The sequence below is a fragment of the Solea senegalensis genome, linkage group LG4 (genome assembly GCF_019176455.1).
Source record: "Solea senegalensis isolate Sse05_10M linkage group LG4, IFAPA_SoseM_1, whole genome shotgun sequence".
NCBI lineage: Eukaryota > Metazoa > Chordata > Actinopteri > Pleuronectiformes > Soleidae > Solea > Solea senegalensis.
The window spans coordinates 23,687,848-23,711,452 of NC_058024.1; the positions used below are offsets into that span (position 1 = coordinate 23,687,848).

The 23,605-nt window shown below is 40.5% G+C and overlaps 1 protein-coding gene across 3 annotated transcripts in view; it reads left to right on the forward strand.

Moving 5' to 3' along the window:
• LOC122768062 (SLIT-ROBO Rho GTPase-activating protein 3-like) overlaps positions 1-22,130 on the forward strand; it is a 32,958-nt gene extending 10,828 nt beyond the window's left edge. The window contains exons 3-23 of one of the 3 annotated variants that reach the window (XM_044023753.1): positions 1,341-1,503; positions 2,837-2,899; positions 4,556-4,747; positions 6,248-6,376; positions 6,477-6,698; positions 6,835-6,936; positions 8,878-9,075; positions 9,156-9,240; positions 10,156-10,183; position 10,276; positions 11,000-11,101; positions 13,247-13,307; positions 14,258-14,335; positions 14,543-14,677; positions 14,774-14,879; positions 14,950-15,177; positions 17,202-17,275; positions 17,366-17,546; positions 18,729-18,872; positions 18,978-19,290; positions 20,077-22,130. In XM_044023753.1, the coding sequence (XP_043879688.1) occupies positions 1,341-1,503; positions 2,837-2,899; positions 4,556-4,747; positions 6,248-6,376; positions 6,477-6,698; positions 6,835-6,936; positions 8,878-9,075; positions 9,156-9,240; positions 10,156-10,183; position 10,276; positions 11,000-11,101; positions 13,247-13,307; positions 14,258-14,335; positions 14,543-14,677; positions 14,774-14,879; positions 14,950-15,177; positions 17,202-17,275; positions 17,366-17,546; positions 18,729-18,872; positions 18,978-19,290; positions 20,077-20,544 (3,073 nt within the window). In that variant the 3' untranslated portion in view covers positions 20,545-22,130. Of the gene's footprint in view, positions 1-1,340; positions 1,504-2,836; positions 2,900-4,555; positions 4,748-6,247; positions 6,377-6,476; positions 6,699-6,834; positions 6,937-8,877; positions 9,076-9,155; positions 9,241-10,155; positions 10,184-10,275; positions 10,277-10,999; positions 11,102-11,959; positions 11,991-13,246; positions 13,308-14,257; positions 14,336-14,542; positions 14,678-14,773; positions 14,880-14,949; positions 15,178-17,201; positions 17,276-17,365; positions 17,547-18,728; positions 18,873-18,977; positions 19,291-20,076 lie in introns of those variants that run through there. The other 2 variants (XM_044023752.1, XR_006360270.1) reach the window with 2 other exon arrangements.
• The last annotated feature ends 1,475 nt before the right edge of the window (positions 22,131-23,605 follow it).

Here is a 23,605-nt window from a genome sequence, read left to right on the forward strand (position 1 = left end):
TTTTAACTGACTGTCAGTGACTACATTCATACTCGCCTGTGACTGCGACGGACCAACTACTACGTCTGTAGCATTAATCATCCCACATCCACGTCGTCGAGTCATCAAGTCTTTTTTTTTCCTGGATTACCAGAAGCATGACATCTCATTGACGCTTTTCAGATTGCAATTGCGCTGGGTTTTGTTTTGTTTGTTTTTTTTTTTCCCCCACATCGTACTTAGTCATTAATGAAGCATGAAGCAGAGGAAACTGACATTTAACTGAATGTGAGGAACACATCTCGTGAGACTGTGTGTGGAAACTGCTAATGAGTGAGTTTGTTATTCAGATCGCTTTCTGATTTAACAGCAGAGACGGTCGCATGCATTGTTGTGCACAGAGTTTTTGCCAAAAATAATCCCCTTTTGAAATGAATATGAAAGCATTTAGAAAATGTCCCAGAATAAAAACAGTGTCGGTGTTTTTAAAATAATCCGACAGGAAACAAGTCAGTAGCACTCTTTCAATTTGAACTTCAAAGCTAAATATGAGACCTAGATGATATTGACACAGTTATACAGACAAACAAAGATACATATTTTGCATATAAGAGGACTTGTATTGTTAATTCTTTATAATCGCATAGGTTCATACAAGTATCAATCGGGGTTTTAGTCCATGATCACGGAACAAAAACAATTCTGTCCTCATTTCTACAGGATCCTGACGGAATTCAAATTTCCATTTTTTATAAATCCAGACTTTCCACGTGTTTATTCTGGTTTATAAAATGGAAGTCGTGTTTGTTTACATTTGCTGTGGTCGAAAATCAATTGTGTCTGTGATCAAATGCAGGTTATCGGCATTTTAATGTCTCGTATCACATGAACGTCTTCAGTGCGTGGCTCGGATAGTAATGACTCCATTTCAAGTAACAAAAACAAACAAACAACTGGAATGTTTTCTAAAGACAAAGGAAAGACCAAAGGAAGAAGACAAACAGACTCTTTGGTGTGAGGATAATTGAACTCACATGCTTCTCTGAGCAAGGAAGCAAGTGCAGTCAGCTTGCCCTGTGTGTGTGTGTGTGTGTGTACTGTTACCTCCTTTTTCCCTCTATCTTCACCACATGTGCAGCGACCTCTTGACCTCAGTGTTTTTTTTATATTGTGATCGGGAGACGGTTATTAAACTTCTCCTTTTCAGGTTCAGAAAATCCCCCACTTTTCTCCTGGGGAAAGCATGTTCTTTATGGTCTGGATATCACAGATGCATTGATGTAGACGCATCTTAAACCAATGAATCAATGTTTTTTTTCAAATAGTGACAGTAACTAAGTATTTCCCCTTGGCCGTTTCAGAAAGGACCAAAATCTGCTGTCCACCGTCAACTGCTGGTATTTGGTCCTGGAGCAGACCAGACGGGAGAGCAGAGACCACGCCACGCTCAGCGACATCTACAACAACAACGTTATTGTGCGTCTGGCACACGTGGGCGAGGATGTCATCAGACTTTTCAAAAAGGTCAGCATCGGAATTAAAGGGACGAAAGGCACGTCACGCCGGCCGTTACTAACGCGCACAGTCACGGGAATCATCTGCATGAACTGACGCCCACAGCTCAGAACTTGATGCCACGACTCCCTGAAGTCAAACGATCATGTGTCAGGACTTAATACGGATCCGTTTTCATGTACGTGGAGCATATTCATTCTGAACGCTAATCCGAGACTCCTTGATTTGCCATTGTCTTTTCATGTGAGCAGTCAAATTTGATTAGCCGCTAATTATCGTACACTTAGAACAGCAGCCCCTGCCACTTCACACTCCACTTAAAAGCGGCTTATGAGCATTTATCCTTCTCGTTGATGGTTGATGCTTGTTACTGTGAGAGTGGCGAGTGTCTGCGATTAGATGTCTTCACTTAGACCTCTTCCACGCCGCGTATTGTCATGCTCAATGTCATGCCGTGCTTTTCACACCTTATCGCTCCCGCTGCCCCTGCTCCTTACTCGTTTCATTTCACACCAGATTGACATTAACCCGGCGTTCGTTCAGCAACGTGCCGACACAAGCGTGTTACATTTTACTGACATAGAATGTGTTTTGCGTCTTTGGTTATGCTCTGATGCTGCATGGCTAATGCATGATACAGCGGAGTGCTCGTGGTCCATGCAGAATCTGCCTCTGGGATCTTGAATCAGTGGGAATCTGTGGTAATTTATGCCCTCTAGGGGGCTCTCCACTGTCATGAAGGCAGCCAGAACCAAAGTGCCTGCAGATAAACTGTCTCCCTCTGCATGAAGTTAACTTGCGTCGTGACAACGAGAATCCCGTTAAGCTGCGGCGTTCCCGGTTCAGCTGCAGCGCAGACTCCTGGTTAATAATCTAATAAACGTGTGGCAGAAAATAAACGTTGTATGAAGAGATGTTTCCCCACGTTTGATTCTAGTCACATGGGAAAAAGTGCGCGGTCACTGTTTTGGTCGCGTCCTTCGTCAGTCTGGTTTATTTCCTACGGGACGCGCTGAGTTCACCGTAGGCTCTCGGCCGCTGTAACTGAGCTCCGGCCTCCGCTCCATGGAAAAATGCTTTGCAGTTACAGCCCAGTTCTATTTTTATCCACGTGTGCGCTGTATTAGATCTGTTTCTGCTGCAGTGTAATGACAGCGTTTCAAATCCTGCTGCTGACATCCCTCACGTATACAAAATAAAACTGACGCAGCCTTCAAGCGTTTCATTTTGCGGGGAAGTAATTGTTAGAAACGTTTAGACGTTTGGCCTATTTCATTATCCATGTGTCATTTTTGATCTCATTTGGAGTTGAACTGTTGTCTTTTTTTCCCCTCCTTGGCAGAGCAAAGACATCGGGGTGCAAATGCACGAGGAGTTGGTGAAAGTCACCAACGAGCTCTACACTGTGAGTGAAACGCATGTCTTTGTCTTTTTTTATCTCTGAATATACTCAACACTAACGCTGAGCCTTCCGTTTTTGAACGGAACATAATTAGGCGCCTCGCGAGTCGAGATCATGACTTCGCAATACGCGCTTTTTGACCCAGCTGTAATTTCCCCTTAAGCTTGAACCGATAACCTGAGAAGCAGCTGGCACTGACGCTGCACACGGCAGATATGCCGTATCAGCAAGTGCAAGCCTCTTACAGGTCATTTATTTCTTCTTCAGAGGTCTGGAAAGGAGGAAATTTGCATTGTGAATTTCTCCATCAGCTGGAGCTGGAGAGCGGTTCTTGCCACACTGGCTGAGTCAGCACTCTGTGCTGCAGAGATTCACTGTGCTCCCTTCAGACATAAGCTGCTGTAACACACACACACACACACATCTGTGTGTTGCTCCACACTGCACTCACATGCAGAACACTTATCTGACATTAACTGTAGTCTAAGTGGTCGTGCCTGCGTTTACTCTCGATGCCTCATCGTTTGGCCGGAGAAACAAAACGTGGCGCAATGAAATCACAGTTCCTCCTTCAGGGTCTCGTTACACAATCAAAGCATTATACCAAACTATATTTAAACAGCTAATGGAGCAATAAAAGCTCACTCCATGTTGAGAAGGAGCCAAAAAATCCTACATCACAACAAAAAGTTCATGAATGAATGAATGAGTATCTATATTTCATATAAAAAGTAAACAAAAAATTAGATCATTAAGCAGTACTACTAGTACTAGTAGAAGTACTACTATTTGCATTGTAAGCGGCATTATTTTACGTTTCAAACTACATTCCACAATCTACATTTGATCTTTGTTCTCGCTTTGATCGTTTCAAACACAAATAATCCTCCTTCTTAATTTAAAGAACGTCTGAATGTGCAGAGGATCACAAATGGATCTGAAGTAAAAATACAGCCGTGGTACGAACCACATGAGAAATACTCTCACATGTAACATTATACAGCACTTAACTGCTCGACTCATATTGATTTTCCTTTTTCTTGGATTCATCCATTATTAAATGTCCGTCTGCAGCTTCCACAGACACAGCAGAAGGAATCGCTGTTGTCTGTTCGCATTCAGAACGCTTGGAATTTGGACCGAGAGTTGCATCATTTGTTTGATCAGATATCAGTTATCATTTTATACCTTTTAACGCTTTAATTTCAAGGGATTTCAAAGATTACAGCTGTCTCCAACTGTGTAACAAATATAGTTCTTATATAAATATTTAAAACAGCCCACAACATGACTCGGCGAAAATGCTGTCACTGATTTTTATTTACATTTTTTTAACATTCTCTTTGTCGTGAAGCACAAATCCGACCAAGTGATATTGACCAGTGTCGGGATTAGTGATGGATTATTATAGAAATACTTTAAATTGAACTAAACCGTGACAAAAGATCACTTTTTCTGTCGCCAATATTAGTTTGAAATTCTGTCTTTGAATAATACTATAGTGGCAGCCGAGTTATGATTGATGCTGCTATCAGAAAGATTAAAAATTCATATTGATATCAGCCACAGTGTCAGCCACACAGAGGACTGCACTGTAAACAAATCCAAGTCATTTTTTTTCCCTCTCCTGATGTGATGCGATGTATTTTATGCTCACAGGTGATGAAAACCTACCACATGTACCACACGGAGAGTCTCAGCGCCGAGATCAAGCTGAAGGAGGCGGAGAAGCAGGAGGAGAAGCACATCGGCAAGGCCAACGACATAGGCTCCAGCCTGCTTCGCTACGGCCACGACGAGCGTCCACAGCGACGGAGCTCCGTCAAGAAAATGGAGAAAATGAAGGAGAAGGTCTGTTTGTTACAAACCAAGCAATGTGAGATTTTCAGCACAGAAAAATATGTTTTGGAGAGAAATAATACGCGAGCAAACATAATTTCATTTGAGCAAACAAAAATATATTCCATGCTCAATACATGTATTTGCATGTTTGCAATTATTCATTTTAACATGCAATAATAACCCCTCTCACTCAGTTTTACTCATATGCCCTCAAACTCAAATCTCTCACTTCTGTGTACGCTCAACTTTACCCTAGCGCTCACTCAACTTGGCACAGCGTTATTAATGTGTCACAACATCAACCAATCGGAGACTATATAAATTTAGATTGGCTGTTTCGTCTCCAATCACAATGCTTCCATAACACACCAAATTATTAGGATACTCAGCTTCTTAAATGTGAATATTTTCTACTTTTTGTCATATTTCATCTTCTTTAATGTGAATATTTTCTACTTTCTGTCATTTTTCAGCTTCTTAAATGTGAATATTTTCTACTTTCTGTCATTTTTCAGCTTCTTAAATGTGAATATTTTCTATTTTTTGTCATTTATCAACTTCTGAATGTGAATATTTTCTACATTCTGTCATTTTTCACCTTCTTAAATGTGAACATTTTATACTTTCTGTCATTTTCTACTTTCTGTCATTTTTCACCTTCTTAAATGTGAATATTTTCTACTTTCTGTCATTTTTCAGCTTCTTAAATGTGAACATTTTCTACTTTCTGTCATTTTTCAGCTTCTTAAATGTGAATATTTTCTACTTTCATTTTCAGCTTCTTAAATGTGAATATTTTCTACTTTCTGTCAGCTTCTTAAATGTTCTACTTTCTCTCATATTTCAGCTTTTTAATTTCAGCTTCTTAAATGTGAATATTTTCTACTTTCTGTCATATTTCAGCTTCTTAAATGTGAATATTTTCTACTTTCTCTCATATTTCAGCTTCTTGAATATTATCTACTTTGTCATATTTCAGCTTCTTAAATGTGAATATTTTCTACTTTCGTCATATTTCAGCTTCTTAAATGTGAATATTTTCTACTTTCTGTCATATTTCAGCTTCTTAAATGTGAATATGTTCTACTTTGTCATATTTCAGCTTCTTAAATGTGAATATTTTCTACTTTCCGTCATATTTCAGCTTCTTAAATGTGAATATTTTCTACTTTCTGTCATATTTCAGCTTCTTAAATATGAATATTTTCTACTTTGTCATATTTCAGCTTCTTAAATGTGAATATTTTCTACTTTCTGCTAAAAAACAGTAAACTAGAAAATATTCACATTTAAGATATATATATAAAACGCCATAGCACTTCCTATATTCACGGACGAGAGTGGCACAGTGAAAGCTATAAGACGCCTCAGTTTCCACATTGTCTGGAGTCGTAACAATATGTAAATTGATTATAAAAGATAAAGTCTGTTTACTGTCAATATGCATTCGAAATCCATTTTCTGTTCTGCTTTTAATGGGATCTATTTTCTTGCCCCCCCCCACTCTAGAGACAAGCCAAGTACTCTGAAAACAAGCTGAAATGCACAAAAGCTCGCAACGATTATCTCCTCAATCTGGCAGCCACCAATGCCCTGGTGGCCAAATACTACATCCACGACGTCTCCGATATGATAGATGTAAGTCAATAAAGAAATGCTTATATTGATATGAACCATCGCTGTATCTTTGTATTAACTTTGTACGATCTTGCGTCTCTATTTTACATTTGTCCCTCAGTGTTGTGACTTAGGTTACCATGCAAGCTTGGCACGCAGCATGAGAACCTACCTGTCTGCTGAGTACAGTCTGGAGACGTCTCGCCACGAGGGCTTAGACTTACTGGAGGGAGCGGTGGACGCGATGGACATCAGAGGAGACAAGCTGAAATTTATGGACACGCACAGCCAGATCTTCTGTCCTCCAGCACGCTTTGACTATCAGCCGCACATGGGCGACGAGGTGAGTCACCGCAGGAGAGGGACGGGCCTGTAAGAGCGGCTCGTCTCAAGGGTTTTACAGTAGCCCTCGATTCAACGTCTCTCTCGTCATGTTTGCCGTTCAAATCCCTCTGCTAATGTTCCTTCTTTTATCCAAGGTGTGTCAAGTGAGTGCACAGCAGCCTGTTCAAACTGAGCTCTTGATGCGCTACCACCAGCTGCAGTCTCGCCTGGCCACACTGAAGATAGAGAATGAAGAGGTGAGGGGGCCATTTATTTTTCTCCTGAGATAAATAGGAATGACTGGATCTGGTAAGCTACGTACATGAGCTATGAATTGGAGTCTCTTTCGCTGGAGTCGCCAAGATCTTTAAACGCGCCAATTAGTTTGCGGATGACAAACTCAACAAAAGCCGTGTGTGTGTGTGTGTGTGTGTGTGTGTGTGTGTGTGTCTTTTGCTGTGTGCGGTGACACATCTGCTCCTCTTGACGGAGCGATGAATGATGATGACTGTATGATCTCGGTGTTTCCTGCGAACTTTTCTAAAGCGGCACAGTCATTCAAATGAGCCGCACCTACGAAACCGCTGCACATAATCCTAATTTAACACACACACACACACACACACTCCTGCACATATCCGTTATTCCAAAATACACATATTACTGCACATTTACTCTGCCAGGAAAAGGAAATAACATTTTTTTTTTAATGTAAAATAGTCCATAAAAGAGCACAGTGTTAAACACTGTTCTGTGAGCTACGTGTGATACGATACCACAGTATTATTGGAACCGTTTAATTTAATTTAATACTGTAATTAAAAGAGGAGATCAAAACCATGATCGTATTCTGTATGCATGTGTAAATGTGCAGGTTGTAAGTTTTTTGCTAGAGCTACAGAGATACCAATGATGGCATTAGTGCAATAGAATTAATAAAGTCGTTCTTAGGGCTGAAACAGTTACTCGATGAATCGATTACTAAATGAATCGTCAACTACTTTGACATCGGTTTGAGTGTTTTTAAGGAATTAAAACAAGTTTTCTGATTTTTTCAGCTTCTTAAATGTGAATATTTTCCGGTTTATTTGCCCCACGTAACAAAGAAATCATTAAAACATGATTTGGACAAAACAAGACATTGGTGGACATTATCCTTTGCAGGTCTGAGAAACACTTATCAACATTTTCTGGCATTTTCTGGACCAAACGGTTACTCGATTAATTGAGAAAATAATCGACAGATGAATCGATGAAGATAAAATAATCGTTAGTTGCAGTGATGGTAGTTATTAGCTGGTATTTGTTGGCATCGACCACTTGCCAAAGAAGCCACAAACTGATGTTTTTACATTTAGTTTGCTCGGATTCGGCAAACAAAAATATGCAGTGTTTATTTGTGTGAGCTGTGTGATTGTCACCCTTGCACAGTGTTCCCCTCATTTCAATATTTTGAGGGCAACAACAATTGGAGTGTGTGCTTGTCATTTCGTCCGTCTCGCCCAGCACTCGTCGAGTTTTGCTGAAATTGGATGCGCTTGTCTGTGCACATTGCTCTCCACTGGGACTTTCTGCTGGAGATCACTCTCGTATTACTCATTACAGCGACTACTAACTCCATGTTCTTTGCTATATTTAAAACTGGGGGTTGGCAGCCAACACCCTCACTTGTCTCCCATCTCATCCTCCTCTTGAGTGTCTGTGTTTTTACGATGTTGTGTAATCTAGCGCTGACCTGCGGGGGTCTTCCTGCCTCCCATGGGAAGCCTTTGCAGGGATCTACCTGGCCCGCTGCCCTGGAGTCCCCAGGCAACCGTGACTCATGCAGACCTGTACTAGGATGTGTCGGGGCATGATTAAGGAAATGGCACCCTCCATTTCCTGTCTGCGTCACATGGCAGGGTTATAGTTAATCTTCCATGTCGCGGTGCGTCATGCAAGGAAGATAATTACTCTGTTTACGGTGTGTCAGTCAAACTGCTGTGCAAATGGCCTGCAGTGGTATAATCTTAGGCCGCGTCGCGCTGTTTACACCGTACAGCTTGTTTGTGATAATGCATTTAAGTATAAATACTTTACTTGCTGTTGTTTTGATGTATGCAAGCCAGCGATCTTCAATTTTACAAGGATTTCATGCGATTGTACCGTAATATATCACAAAGCCGTTTCTGTTGTGCTCACGCCGCTCTTTCTTTCAGGTGAGGAAGACGCTCGACGCCACAGTGCAGACGCTTCAGGACATGCTCACCGTCGAGGACTTCGACGTCTCGGAAGCCTTTCAGCACAGCCAGTCCACAGAGTCGGTCAAATCGGCTTCCTCCGACTCCTACATGAGCAAGGCCAGCGTCGCCAAAAGGCGAGCCAATCAGCAGGAGACTGAGGGCTTCTACTTCACAGTGAGTTCTCAGGCAAACGCAGACGCGCCGCCGTTCAAAATGCATTCGGTGCAACTAACTTTTATCCATCTCGTGTGCAGAAATACAAGGAGTACTTGAATGGCAGCAATCTCATTGTAAAACTGCAGGCCAAGCATGACCTTTTGAAGCAGACACTAGGAGAAGGTGAGACTTTGGAGTGAAAAGTATTGGATCTGTCTTTTTGCCCATTGTAGTCTGAGTGTAATGGGAGTAAAGTAGCAATACTAGTCTTTGGAGATTTCTTATTACAACTGCAATGAATTTATCTCTATGCAGCTTTGTATCAAAAATACCTCGGGCCTGAATGACTAATATTCAGTTCAACATTATCTGTGTGGAGTTGTATTATTTTAGGAAAGTTAAGTTTATTACAAGTTTTTATAATTTGCTAAATATACACACAGTAGCACATAAGATCAGTGATGCATTGTTTATGATAATACACAAGTTGCCCTTATTATGACACATAGGACTTTTTTTTTTTTTTTTAACAAATGACATCACTCGTTATAGCATAAAATCTGAGCATCCATTTTGTGCCTTGCACCTGCACCTAGAAGGTCACACAAAAGACAGGAGCTAATGCTGTGATTTGCTTATTTAAACCACTATGAACATAGGACTAAATAAAGTAGTTCCATGCCGTTGTGTTGTGCTGCCCTCACCTCATGACTGGAGTTGTTGTGCGTTTGTCGGAGGCGACTGGTCAGTGTGATAATATGATAATATGAAGTCATCACAGTGTGCGACGCAGCTCCCGCAGCCTCCCACTCTTGTTGCCCCTGGATACATTTTCACTTTGCAGAGTGAGTAGACAGGGGCCGTGACCTTTGGGGCCTCTTGTGCTGTTTCTAGGGTGACCACTAAATGACCGCTGCTTGGCAGTGAGTCAAACGCAGCCATGTGAGTCTGTCTGAATAGATGCCATTTTCTCATAATGCCCCTTCTGCCAGCCGTGTATATTTGGCCAGCACACAACTGTACTGCTAACTTCTGTGATTGTAAAAGAGTCGTAGACTCATTTAGTCTCTTCCTTTGCTGTTTTTTTTTTCCTTTTAGGGGAAAGGGCTGAATACGGAACAACAAGGTAAGATGAGTGAGAAGAGGGTGAATAAACTTCCTTCTTAGTTTTTTTTTTTAGAAATGGATTGGATACTATTTAGAGAAAGTGATGCTCAGAGTTCTTCCTACGTTTAATCTATAAAATATATTACGACTAAGAAATGAAATGTCAGTGAGACGGATGTTCTGTCAAAACATAGTAATTCAGCAGAAGCCAAATATTGATAAGGCAAGGCTTATAACTAATTGAATGCAGGGGGGTTGGCTTTTACTTGATTTGATCGATTGTATATTTTTGCTCCAACAGAACTACATTTTTGACATTTTGAGAAATATGCTTATTTGCTTTCTTGCTTAAAGTTTGATTGATAAATAATTTATACGACATACCGCACTTCATACTTAATATGAAGCCGTTGCTAACAGAGCAGGTACTGAAAAAAGTCGAGCCGTGCTACAACTGTATAGTGGAAATGGCCAATAGTCATATTATTATGGCTGCCTCTGTAAAGCAAAGCCCTTTCCTAAAGTACATATAAAAGGTTTATTCCATAGTTATAAAAAAACTAATTATTTATAAAGTGATTTCACACTCGTACAAACATATTTATGGGTAGTATATTCACTTGACCTTTACTTTACATTTATCCTAAGCAGTCAATTTTATCGTCTTCCTCGCAGCAGACAGCAAATAAGCAGAAATGTTGGTTAAAAAAAGTGATTTATTTTGTGTTGTGGTAAATAAATGTCTGTACATTGATGTATTTACAACTGCATTATTATTTATTCTTTTTTTTTTATTTACAAATGTACCAACCGTACACCCCCACCATCTCCCCAGGCCCCCACTCTTCCCCCTAAACCCCAGAGAATGCGGAAGTCTAGACCTCGCTCCATTTATAACCATAAGCTGTTTAACGGCAATATGGAGGCCTTCATTCAGGTATCAGCCCATCTGTGCTCTTTGTCTCTCCATGAGCTCAGCTGTCTCACAAGCGGTCCTTGGGGGGGGTTCCTTTTGCCTTTTGACCACTCTTTTTTTTTTTTACGCAAACATTGGCTCACTCATGCGCTGACTTTCCTCTTGCTCATTGTCTTGTCTTCCAAATTTTCCAGTTTGAAAAAGACAGGGTCCGATTCAAAAACAGAAACCTGCAAACTTGTTAAAAAGGTGGTTGGATTCGAAAGCACCCACAGCCTCCAGACACCGAATGAATTTGACTTTATATTTGACGTCTGGCAATTCACCAGATGTGTTCAGTCTATGCAAATTAAACACACGGCCACATCCACTCGAAACCTCAATCCGACCCGGGACAGGCAGACATTGTGCTCTGGCGGCAGTGGAGATAAATATCATAATATTGAATGTTTCTCAAACTTTTGTGGTAGTTATTTTAAAATAAATCTGTGACAAATGTTTCCTTTTATGGTGTTAAGAGTAACAAATGACAGTATGACAAAACAAATGTCAAATAACGAATCCTTAATTTTACAAAACAATTGGCGGCAAATATGTGAAATATTTGGAAATGAGAGTCTTTCAAAGAAATGCTTTACGCAGACCCCTCCCTCCCTCCCTCCCTCCCCTCTTTATGTAGCACCCTCTCTCCCACACACTCCCCACTGAGCCATGCCTTCATGTCTCACACCCCACAAGGCACTGATGCTTCGACTGTTCTCTCAAGCCAGGCCTCCTCTTTTTTTCTTCTTCTCTGTACAATCTGTCCTTCTCACTAACCTGTTGTGGTTGTTGTTGCTTCTCTTCCTCTGTCTACGTGCCTTACTGCTCTGTGCCCAGGGGAAGGAGGAATGTCCGTGCCAGGAGTCAGGTACTCTGTCTTATAGCGGGGCGGGTTCTTCGTCACACTTGTGGTTCGGTTGATGCTTATGCGTACATGTCTGTGCCTCTGTCCTGTTGGGATTCCCGATGTGTGAAAAATAGTTTTAACCTCATTAGTGGTGCAACATTTACATACTTGCTTTTGCTTTTGCAAATAAAAAAACAAACAATTCAATCATTTATTCTGTCTATAGACCCTTTTTGAGAGCTACGTGCGCAGTTTGGGGTCAGAAAACACACTCAAAGTCCAACACATAAGTTGCCTACTTGAAAATAGACCAGCAAGTTCTTCAGAATCCCTACAGGATCTGATCCCTGTCAAAAAGAATAGACATCGTCTGTGGCTCCAAGCATTAAAGGTGACATCGAATGCTTGTATCGCACATATATGTTAGTTATGGAGGTCTACTTACATATATTAACTTGTTTTCATGGTTAAAAACCTCCTAATCGCTGCAAACGAGCCGATCAAAATATCTCCTCACTGACGCTCTCGTCAGCCGCGCTGTTTCAGACCAAAACCACACCCCTAGAATGTGTACTGTGTTGTGATTGGCCAGCCAACAAGAGCTTTCCCACTGTCCTGTTATTGGCCAGGTACCTGGAAGTGACGTAATAGATAGGCCAGCTCTCAGATACACAGCTCCCCCTCTGGCACGGTGGATGCTCTGCATCTCAGCAGCTACAACGAGAGTAGTTCTTCTTCTGTGGTTGAATGTACGCATGTTGTGGTCTGGGGCGTAGCTAGCTTGCAGTTAGCTGCCGGCCAGCTAGCACGTTCACAAGTAAACATGGTGTGCATAGACTTTCTCATGTGTACGGGCTAAGTTTATCTATAAGGTAAGAGTGGATATCTGGCCAGACTACTTCCGTCGGCTAGTACTAATTTATTCAGGTATTGTTCGTGGTCCTTAATTGGCAACGAAAGAACATATTCAGAATTATTCGGTTGACGACCGTGAACATACATAAGATAGCTTTTATTTAGGAAAGAAATTATTTACATATTTATATATATATATATATATAAATATACATATGTAATAAGGTGCAGTTTCTCTGTAGTAAAAATGCTCTTCACTTACCTGTTGTGACGTTTTCTGACCCCAAATTGCGCGCGCATTCTCGCTAGGTTTGGAGTATTTGTATACAATGAAAGGGTCTATAAGCTGATGATTATTTGTTCTCAATGATATGCTATGTTATTCTTACGAAGGGTTAACGAGATTCTCTCTGCTTCTGTAGGATTCAGGGCAGCCTATACCAGTGGTGGTTGAGAGCTGCGTTCGATACATCAATCTGTATGGTATGTTCGTGTCATGCTTTCATATCGTCCTTCCACAGCTTTATAGTGTGTCCCTACATATTTGCATACTTTGTGCCACTCTCAGTCAGCGAGCCAAGCCCCAGTTATCAGTGCTTGTATGTTTGCTAGTAAAGCAGGGGTTGCACATTAAAGCCAACATGTGGTTATTACGGTAATTTCACCCGTGCTTTAGCAGGAAGCCGGAGAATCTGCGTCTTTGTCATCAGAGAGGAGAAAGTTGGAAAAAGTTCATAGTTTGCATATTTTGGCCTGTTTTTACACATTGAGACAAAGACTGAACAATGTTTTATTGTAAATATGTTTTATAGCGTTCTAAATTCAAATTTAACACGCACAACGTTTGTTTTTCTTCATTTTTAATTGTAAACACACTCGTTTAGCATGCAGTAAATTGTAAATAACTGCCAGATGTTGGAAGTTATTCTTGACAAATGGGCAAATACTAACTCACAGGACATTTTCTGGCCTTTTTATGGTTAAAATAAGCAAAAACAAAGTCCAGACAGACATTTTAAGGATTAGCTGTTAAAGGGTTAAACAAGTAACTATAGAAACAAGGAGGTTTGATAGTCTCTTTGAAAGAGAAATGTTGTGTTTATAATGTCATGCAAGTGAGAGTTCATGATATCCTGTTCTTTCTATGATGATTTGTATTGAAGTGCTGCGCATGTGAATGTGAATAAGGGTCAGATTGGTCTGAAAATGCAATTAACCAACAAATAACCAACTTAAAACTGAAAAGAAAAGTCAAGAAAGAATGACATTTTCAACCAGTTAGTCAATAAATCCTCCTCATGGTAAGCATGATTACTCTTTATCTGTTAGCTTTCATATTCAATCTCCCCGTGCTGTTTTTATAAATGTGAAAGAATAATTATGTGTTTCATACGCGAGTGTGGCGTTAATTACTCGTACTCACTTCTCCACAGGTCTTCAGCAGCAAGGTATATTTCGGGTTCCGGGCTCCCAGGTCGAAGTCAACGATATTAAAAATGCATTCGAGCGAGGTTAGTCCCTGTGTGTTCTTGGCCATTTCTCTTGATTGATTTGATTGATTGGATCACATTTTTAACCACTTCAAAAAGCCACCGTCGCTCCTGCTGAGCTCCAAAGTGCAGCTAAAGAGCTTGAATGTCACATGCAACACTGTAATGGACATGTGACCCGTTTTAGATTCATAATGCATTAGATTTCTATCTTGTTTATTTCTGTAGGAGAGGATCCATTGGTGGACGATCAGGCTGATCATGACATCAACTCAGTGGCAGGCGTTCTAAAGCTCTACTTCAGGGGGCTGGAGAACCCACTGTTCCCTAAAGAGCGTTTTCTCGATCTCATATCTACTACCAGTGAGTCACATTTCAGGATTACATCTAAAAAAATGTTACGGCTTTTATTTACTATAGTTTTCCACAATATTGTTTTTGTTCTCTTCTTGTTTTTAGAGCTTGACCCTGGAGCAGAAAGAGCTCATCACATTCAGCAGATAGTTGTGACTCTTCCGCGGCCCGTGATCATCGTCATGCGATACCTGTTTGCTTTCCTAAACCAGTAAGTCCCGTCACAACTCGTAAACATAACAACTGATATCGCGATACTTAACCGCTTCTTGTCGCTCCAGTCTTTCCCAGTACAGTGATGAGAACATGATGGACCCCTACAACCTGGCGATCTGCTTTGGCCCCACGTTGATGCCCATACCGGACGAGCAGGACCCTGTGGCCTGTCAGGCGCACGTGAACGAGGTCATTAAGACCGTTATCATCCACCATGAGGTCATTTTCCCAACGCTACGAGAACTAGAGGGACCCGTGTATGAAAAGTGCATGGCCGGAGGGGAAGAGTACTGGTGAGTACTGGACAAGATGTCCGACATGTGCCAGTATGTAATGTGTGCATTGTAATTTATAGTGTAGAACACATTAAGTGTTGGTTTAGCGATAGACAAATGATCCTACATGCTTTTATCTCATCTCACCTCGACTATTGCAATAGTCTTAAAGACTTTTAACTCACACCGGCAAAAGAACGTATATCTCCCCAATTTTAGCATTATCCCTTCACTGGTTACATTTGTTTTAGGATACATTTTAAAGTCATTGTGACTACTTTTAGAGCTTTAAATGCCCATGTTTCTTCATTCATACATTCAGAGGAAGTACAAAACAAGAGGAGACCGTTTGCACCTAGACTTTGGAACGCTTTACTACTTACATTGCTCTGACCTGGATTTATAAACAAGCTTTTAGTTGAACGAGGATTTTAAATGTTTTATTATTTTATTATATTTTTATTTTGAATAAAACTAAATAAAAGTTACTTACTTACTTGCTTGGATTAAAAGACATACTCATATAGTCTCTTTAAGTATTATTCAGCTGGATGCTAAATCAAGTACAGTATTTTTTACAAGTTCTTATTTTTAGTGTTTTGAGTCATTTACATTGGCAAAAAATATTTCCTATTTATATTATTGGGTGCATATTTATTGTGCATAGAGCTGCAACTAATGATTATTTTCCTAATCTGTCGATTATTTGCTCCATAAAATGTCAGAAAACGTTAAAAAATGTTGATGTTGAGTGTTTGTCAAACCTGGAAATGAAGATTTTCTCGATTGTCTTGTTTTGTCCACAAACCAAAGTGATTCAGTTTTAATGATTTCTTTGTGATGTGGAGCAAAGTAATGAAGAAAATATTCACTTTTAAGAAGCTGCAACAATCAGAAATCTTGTTTTGATAATGAAAAGAAGCTTCAAACCGATTAATCGATTGTCAAAGTAGTTGACAATTAATTTAGTAATCAGTTAATCAAGTATTTCAGCTCCAATTGTGTAAAAATGTTAATAATGGATCACAAATAGTCATTGCGGTTTGCTCTGCGTTATGTCGTTGAAGCTGTCGCTATAAATGGAAAACACCAGGACAACTACCCCATAATCTACGCTGTATCCTGATGACATCAAACTAGGTCTTTTGTCTTTATTGTTCTTGATGGAGAGGCCCCCAGTGACAGAAATTACATATACATCTTAATTCTGCATTGTTGTTGAGATGCTTTTACAGATGAATGTTAGATGAGGAACAAGATACACAGACTAAACAGGTGTCAGCAGTCTGAGTAAGAGAAATGCTGCTGTCGTCTCACAATGTCTCTTAATTGCAAAAATCCATCTCACTGGTAATGAGTTCTTTGACTGAGAGATAACCCCTGTCAGCTGCTTGTGTAACGAATCTGAGCATCATTCTAGTGAAGAATTAAATTAAAAGGGAACCTTTTCTTTTTCGATAATGAATATCGCTTTAGGAATTACAACACGGACATGTTTCTGGAGCAAATAATGAAAATGGAGCATTTACGTTCCTTCAGTCAGGGCCACGATGTCAAGCTCAGCCGGGTACATTATTAGCCGACAGCTCGGCTGATTCCATTCTGTGCATTCATTTGGCAGACCCACCTCCACCCCGGCACCTCTTTGCACATGCTGTATCTGCTCTGAATCAGTGTCCTGTGGTGTCCTTGATGCCTGCTCTCCTCTGTGATATGATGGATGAACAGAAAGATCGATGGATAGATACGATCCCGAATAACTTGGTGCCATTAACATTAACTCAGCCAGGGATCCACAACGAAGATAGATGGATAGATGGATGTGCATTAAAGTGGGTTTATAATATAGTATATAATATGGTCTATAACTGCTGCTCTCCCTGCCTTAGAATAGAAGGAATGAGTCCTCTCTCTATCTTAGGCTTTCCGCAGACCCACGCCAAAATTAGAATAAATGATATCATGACTAAGGTGTTCCTGACTGGAATAGAACACATTTCGTTTCTAGCCATTTCACTGTTTATATTTAATTTCTCATTCAGTGAAAGCCCCCACAGCGAGCCCGGGGCTCTCGATGAAGTAGACAACGGTACTGGGCCTAACACGAGTGACGAAGGTGAGTCACCCGAGGACACGCAGCATTACTGTACATGTGCTGTACTTACCTGCTGAGAGTTGACATAGGAAACACATCATTGTTTTGCAGAGGTGGAGCAGATCGAGGCCATAGCGAAGTTTGACTACGTGGGCCGGAGTCCTCGAGAGCTTTCCTTCAAGAAAGGAGCCTCTCTGTTACTCTACCTGCGAGCCTCTGAGGACTGGTGGGAAGGCCGGCACAACGGTGTCGATGGGCTGATCCCACATCAGTACATTGTGGTGCAAGACATGTGAGTTTGGTGCTTCTTTTTTTTTTTTCCTGTTTAGTCTGTTCTATGATCTCACACAGACGTGTATTATTTTTGTGTAAGACTCCTTTAGTAATGCAGTCAGTCAGAGTGAGCATCATGGTTTTGCTTCAGGACAAAACAGAGCTCCTGTGGGCTTTGTTTTTTACTAACTCTGCTCTGTTTTACCTAAATATACAGTATGGCTACTATATTCTTACTGTCCCAAGTAAGAATATTACCTATTATCTAATATTACTATCCCAAAAGGATCTGTGTAAATAAAAGTGTATAAATCACCCTTTTCCCACATGTTTTCACGTCATTCCTGATGAAAACAAAACAAACAACCTCCAACAGGAATGAATGTGTTCATTTTACCAGAATTGTTCATGATTGACTGGGTGTGCGTGTGAGTACCTGAAGTTTGATGGATGGATGGATAGATAGATTGATAGCTCGTATGCTAACTAGCACGCTAAATAGCACGATAGATAGCTTGTACGCTAACTAGCACAATAGATAGCTCGCAAGCTAACTAGTACTTTATTTTGAACTTTGATAAGAAGAATGGCAAAGAAGGTTGAATTGAATTGCATGGAATTTTATTATTTTATAGCTTTAATGTGGTGCACTTTAGGTTTCATGTGCTTTGGCCTTTTTATCTCATTGGTTAGCAAAATTTAGAGCTAAATTGAAAACTGTGATGTGAAAAGTGATGCATCCGTAGTGTGTTTTTAACAATTTTCAAACAAATTCAGCTCCACGTGACTCGGTGTGATTCTCAGTGATTTGTGATTTGTTTGCGAGTCCGTGGTGATGTGTTTTACGTCACAACTGACGGAGGGAAGGAGCGGAAGCATAACAGCTTCACAAAGACAGAGACACTACCATACTTAAGGTTAAGGAATTATCCCTGATTCTCTGGAACAGGATCTAGGTAGTGAGATACTGAAAAGAATGTTGAATGTTCCTTTTAAGAAAGCTCTGCAGACTCACCTGAGAAGTGGGGTAAAGTCTGGAGAAGGTAGCATCGCCAGCAGTGTTTTGCCGGCTAAAGTTACACACTGGAGCTTTAACGAGTATCATGTGCTCCACGAGATCGAACACTTGGGAAGTTCAGTCTGAAAACAGAGAGCGTTTAATTGACGTTACCGCTCTACTGTCTGTCTGTGTCTGTGTCAGGGATGATGCATTTTCAGATGGTCTTCAGCGGACTGACGGCGAGGCCAGCAGCGGTTCACACCGAGACGACAGAGCCTTGACTCGAGAACGCCCAGCTACATGTGAGCACACACCGGAGCACCGCTTTAGAGCAGCAATGGGAAGGTACGGGCTTGAAAAACGAATGCCACGACACATTCTAATCATTCGGAGTCAAGGAATCCATACCACGGACAAAGTATGACTCCATGTTATCACTTTTTCTGTCAGAGTGAGAGTGCGATCAGATGGAGCAGCAGTTCCACACCACAGGAACAGTGACACTCACAGCCCCCCCAGAGCTTCAGACCAGCCCCCTAGGGTTATGCCTCGGCCCTGCAGCCCACACAAAATGGCTGTTACCAGGGGCGCAGCAGACAGTCCAGAGAAACGCCGTCTCACCACATTTGGCAGCGCAGGCTGCATCAACCACCCGGACAGAAAGGCCTTCATGGACAGCCATTCTCAGCGATCGTCGCCCAGTACGACTCGTCATGCAAGTTTGGGAGACCACAAAACTCTTGAGGCTGAAGCTCTTGCTGAGGTCAGAATAAACATCATAGTTTGAGACGGGATATTATGCAAAACCATTGTTTCATTGTTCCATTGTTAATGAAATAAACCCACCTAAAATCTTATGTTTTGTTGCCCTATTGCTCATAATATTTTTTAGATAATTCAATACTAGATCTGCAACTAACAATTATTTCCGTAATGGAATAATCTGTCGATTATTTTCTCGAGTAATCGAGTCATCGTTTGGTCCATAAATCAGTGTTAGTCAAACCTGGAAATGATGACGATGATTTCTTTGTTATATGGAGCAAAGAAATGAAGAAAATATTCACATTTAAGAAGCTGAAACAATCAGAAATCTTGTTTTAATCACGAAAAAAGCTTCAAACCGATTAACCAATGATCAAAATAGTTGACGATTCATTTAGTAATCAAATGAATGGAGTAATTGCTTCAGCTCTATTCAATACTATCATGTTTTTATAAATGTATTGTTTGTTCTTTGTTAACCAGATGATAATATACAGCAGAGGTCAAAGGGACAACCACCTAAACTATCCTTTTATCGTCTATTGTTCTATAAATGGTAGCATCATTTTCAAAATTGATATTACATGCTATTGAAGAAAACCCGAAACTAACGACTAAGAGGATAAACTCCTCAGGAAAATGTTAACTGTTGTTAAGTGAGAAATAGAATCTCATTTCCCTATAGAATGCGACGTTGTCCCACTCCCTGTGGAAGTCTACGTCCAGTTTTAATTGGTTGAGACCAGCTTCAATGTAATTTCCCCTCTGCTTGTGTGTTTGTCAGGACATAGAGAAAACCATGAATACAGCTCTCCATGAATTGCTGGAGTTGGAGAGACAGAATGTAGCCAAACACGCCCCCGATGTGGTTCTGGACACTCTGGAGCCTCTCAAACACCCAGGCGGAGGAGCCCAGGATCCGCCCTGCAGTCCTCTCCACACCATGGTGATCCGGGACCCCGATGCCGCCCAGCGACGCAGCAGCAGCAGCTCCTCCTCCGAGACCATGACCACTTTCAAACCTGCTCTGTCAGCGCGCAGACCAAGCGCTCCTCTAAGGCCCCCGCCTGTCAGACCCGTTCGACCTGCTCCGGTGATCGGACAGGGGCAGGGACCGCACCGCTCCAGTAGCTCTAGCTCCTCCGGCCTCGGCAGCCCAGGCATCACTCCCACTGAAAGGGTCTTCCCCAAAGCTCCCTCCCCGTCGCCGTCCACCTCCTCCTCCTCTTCAGACAAACAAGGTAACATGTAGCCCCCGTCTGTCACAAGTCAAGTGTTGTGAGAACACTGAATACGAAGTGAGACTGACTTAATTCACACCTCACACTTCTGTTTGATAGCAAAACAAACACTGGCACCTGGTGTTTATGATGAATATTACCACTAATCCGTGTACTCGATTACAACAATGAGAAAAATATTACTCAGAGAGACCTGTGATGGATTATGAGCCACTGGGGCCCCTGGGCACAGACTGGAAAAGGGGCGTCCCTCCCACACACACTTACACACACACACACCAATCCCGCACTCATGCACGAATCGACAGCGGTACAAAGATTATTAAATGGAATATTTTGGTTGTAATGTAAAGAATCTCACAGATTCTCCTTCTACCACTAGCTAAAGGTGCTTTTTGTCAGGCAACACCTGGCTGCTAACAAAAATAATAATAATAATAATAATGATGATAATAATATGATTGCGGGGCCCCTATTAGACATATCACATAACCCAACCTTTTGTTAGTTGACTGAGGGCCCCGTCAAGACATCAGGGGTGGATAATATAGCCTTAGGGGCCTATAAAGATGACATAATTACTATTGTTTCTTGGCTGAAGGGCCATATTCCGATATATGATTGAGGGGCCCTATTACAATATTTCACCTAACATAACCACTGTTATTTGGCTTGAGAGCTACATTTAAATATCAGGATGAATAGGCCCTTGGGCCCCAGGGGCCCAGGCCCATTCAGTAATCCATCCTTGCATGAGATTTATTTTCTAGATTAGCACAGTGCTGAATAGTCATGCTGGATTAAAAAAAAAGGGATGCACTGGTGTGTTTATTGAAATCTGTCAATGGAACATCTCACTCAAACGTCATTAGGTTATGAAGCTGTTGTGAGTTTGGACTTCTGTGCCTGGTTTCCTGTTCCATTACGAAGGAACACTTAAGGGATTATCTTCACCCACATCCTGCAGACGTCCACTCTCGCGCCGGGTGGTTTCGTGTAGTCTATTACACGAAGAGGATTTTCTTGGACACCATTTAAATTAACGGGGGAGTTCACCTCAGAGGGCCCGCACCGCGGTGTCACTCGACCATGGCTGAGTAGTTATTAATTAAATGCAGTTCTCCTAATGGCCACTAGATGCAGTACCATAATAGACTGTACATTTCATGTGAGAGGCTTAGAGTGTCTCACCATGTGTGGTGTCAGGTTTCCGTTTATTGTTCATGGCTTGTGTTTTTCTACGAACAAGCGTACAGCACCAGACGGATATAAGTACGGCTATATTTTTCACACGCACACAAAAACAAATCTGTATACGTTTTAATGAATTTTACATAAGAAAGTAAGAAGTTCAGCAAAAGAGGAAAAAAAAAAGTCCTCGCTGCTTTACTCTGGTCACTTTGTATCCAATGATCTTGTTTGCACTAGGTTAGCTGGTGGTAGTTCAGCAGTGCTCATACGTATAAAAAAAAATGTGAGTATTTAATGACTATCAACGCTGGCAACCAATAACATAACATCCGTCTCAAGTGTGATAACAGGAGACGAGAATATGAAATGTGTCTCAGTCAAAGCCACAGTTTCCTCCTCAATACTCTAATAACGAATACGTGGGAATAAATATTAAAAATCTGCAACCTGTTTTCATTCTATAGCCACCAAAAAAAAACCTTGAACAAGCTAAAGCCTCCCCTCTCTATTCAAGTGACGGATGCACTTCTAGGCACGACAGGAAGAGTGCGCTGCACCTGTGGCTTCCGTGTTTTCATGTTAATGAAATTGTGCTAGGAACGACGATCGTATTAGCACGTGCGAACAATTAAAGCTTACATGATTATTGTCTAATGATTGCACACGGTCAGTTCAGGGCGGTGTGCTGTTGTAAAAATGAATTTGTTTTACTGTTGGATGTTTTTGTTGTTTTGTTTCATGGGGATAATAAATATATCTTTAAAGTGTAACAGGAACATTTGAATGAATATAAAACTGCTAAAGGGTAACTGTATAAATAACATTGTATGATAAAAAAAGAATAGGATATATTATCATCGATAGTGTGTAGATTTTTTTGTAATTCCTATCCTTGCACAAACATTAACAAAAACAATAAATAAATGAAGCCTCGCACAAAGTTCTCTTTTTGTTTTTGTGACTCAAATAAAATATATACAGTGTATATATATACTGTATATATGTATGTGTATATATATGTGTGTATACATATATATATATATATATATATATATATACATATATATTTATATTTATACAAATATACATATATATATATATATATATATATACTTCATCAACAGGTGTTGATGAAGGAACATTTAAGCACATGTTTTGTTATTGTGACACTTGATACTTATTCCTTTTACTTTATCATTTCAACACTCAGTGTACAAAAGATACAAAGAGTGGTTTTACAGTGCCACCTACTGGTCATCCTACATTTTTGTCAGATTCTATGAGAAATCACTAAAGAATTTGTATTTGATTTATCTACTCTTTTAAAAATAGTAATATAAACATTATCTCGCAATCTTTACACTGAGGAAGAAAAGTGATTTTACTGTCAAAGGTATCATGTTCATTTCTGAAGTTCTGTCTGTAAATGATTTGCTGAAGATGAATAAGTGTAATATTGTTTGGTTTGAATGTAAACAAATCACTGAAATCCACCCTCCTCCCCTTTTAGATAACGTGTGAATCAGGACATCTGTGGTTATTGCTGTTGATGGGTTCATGGTAGTGATTCATGTCCTGGGTCAGTAATGTCAGCTGTGGGAGTCTCAGATTAGCTTTAAACCATAAACTGGACCTTTTTTACAAACTGTAATGTATAAAAATATAAATAGCTCAATGTCTTGTGACCTATTGAAAGCTCAAATTAAATATCTGGCTGAAGTATAGTTAATTATTTTTAATGTTTGTATAGGAAATATGGAATATTTCAGAATGTTTAACATATGCAAAGATAAACTGAAATTATGGAGATCATAGAAAATATAGTGGATAAGGAAAATGCAGACATTGTTTGAATTATGGATTAATATTTAGTGTCTGTGT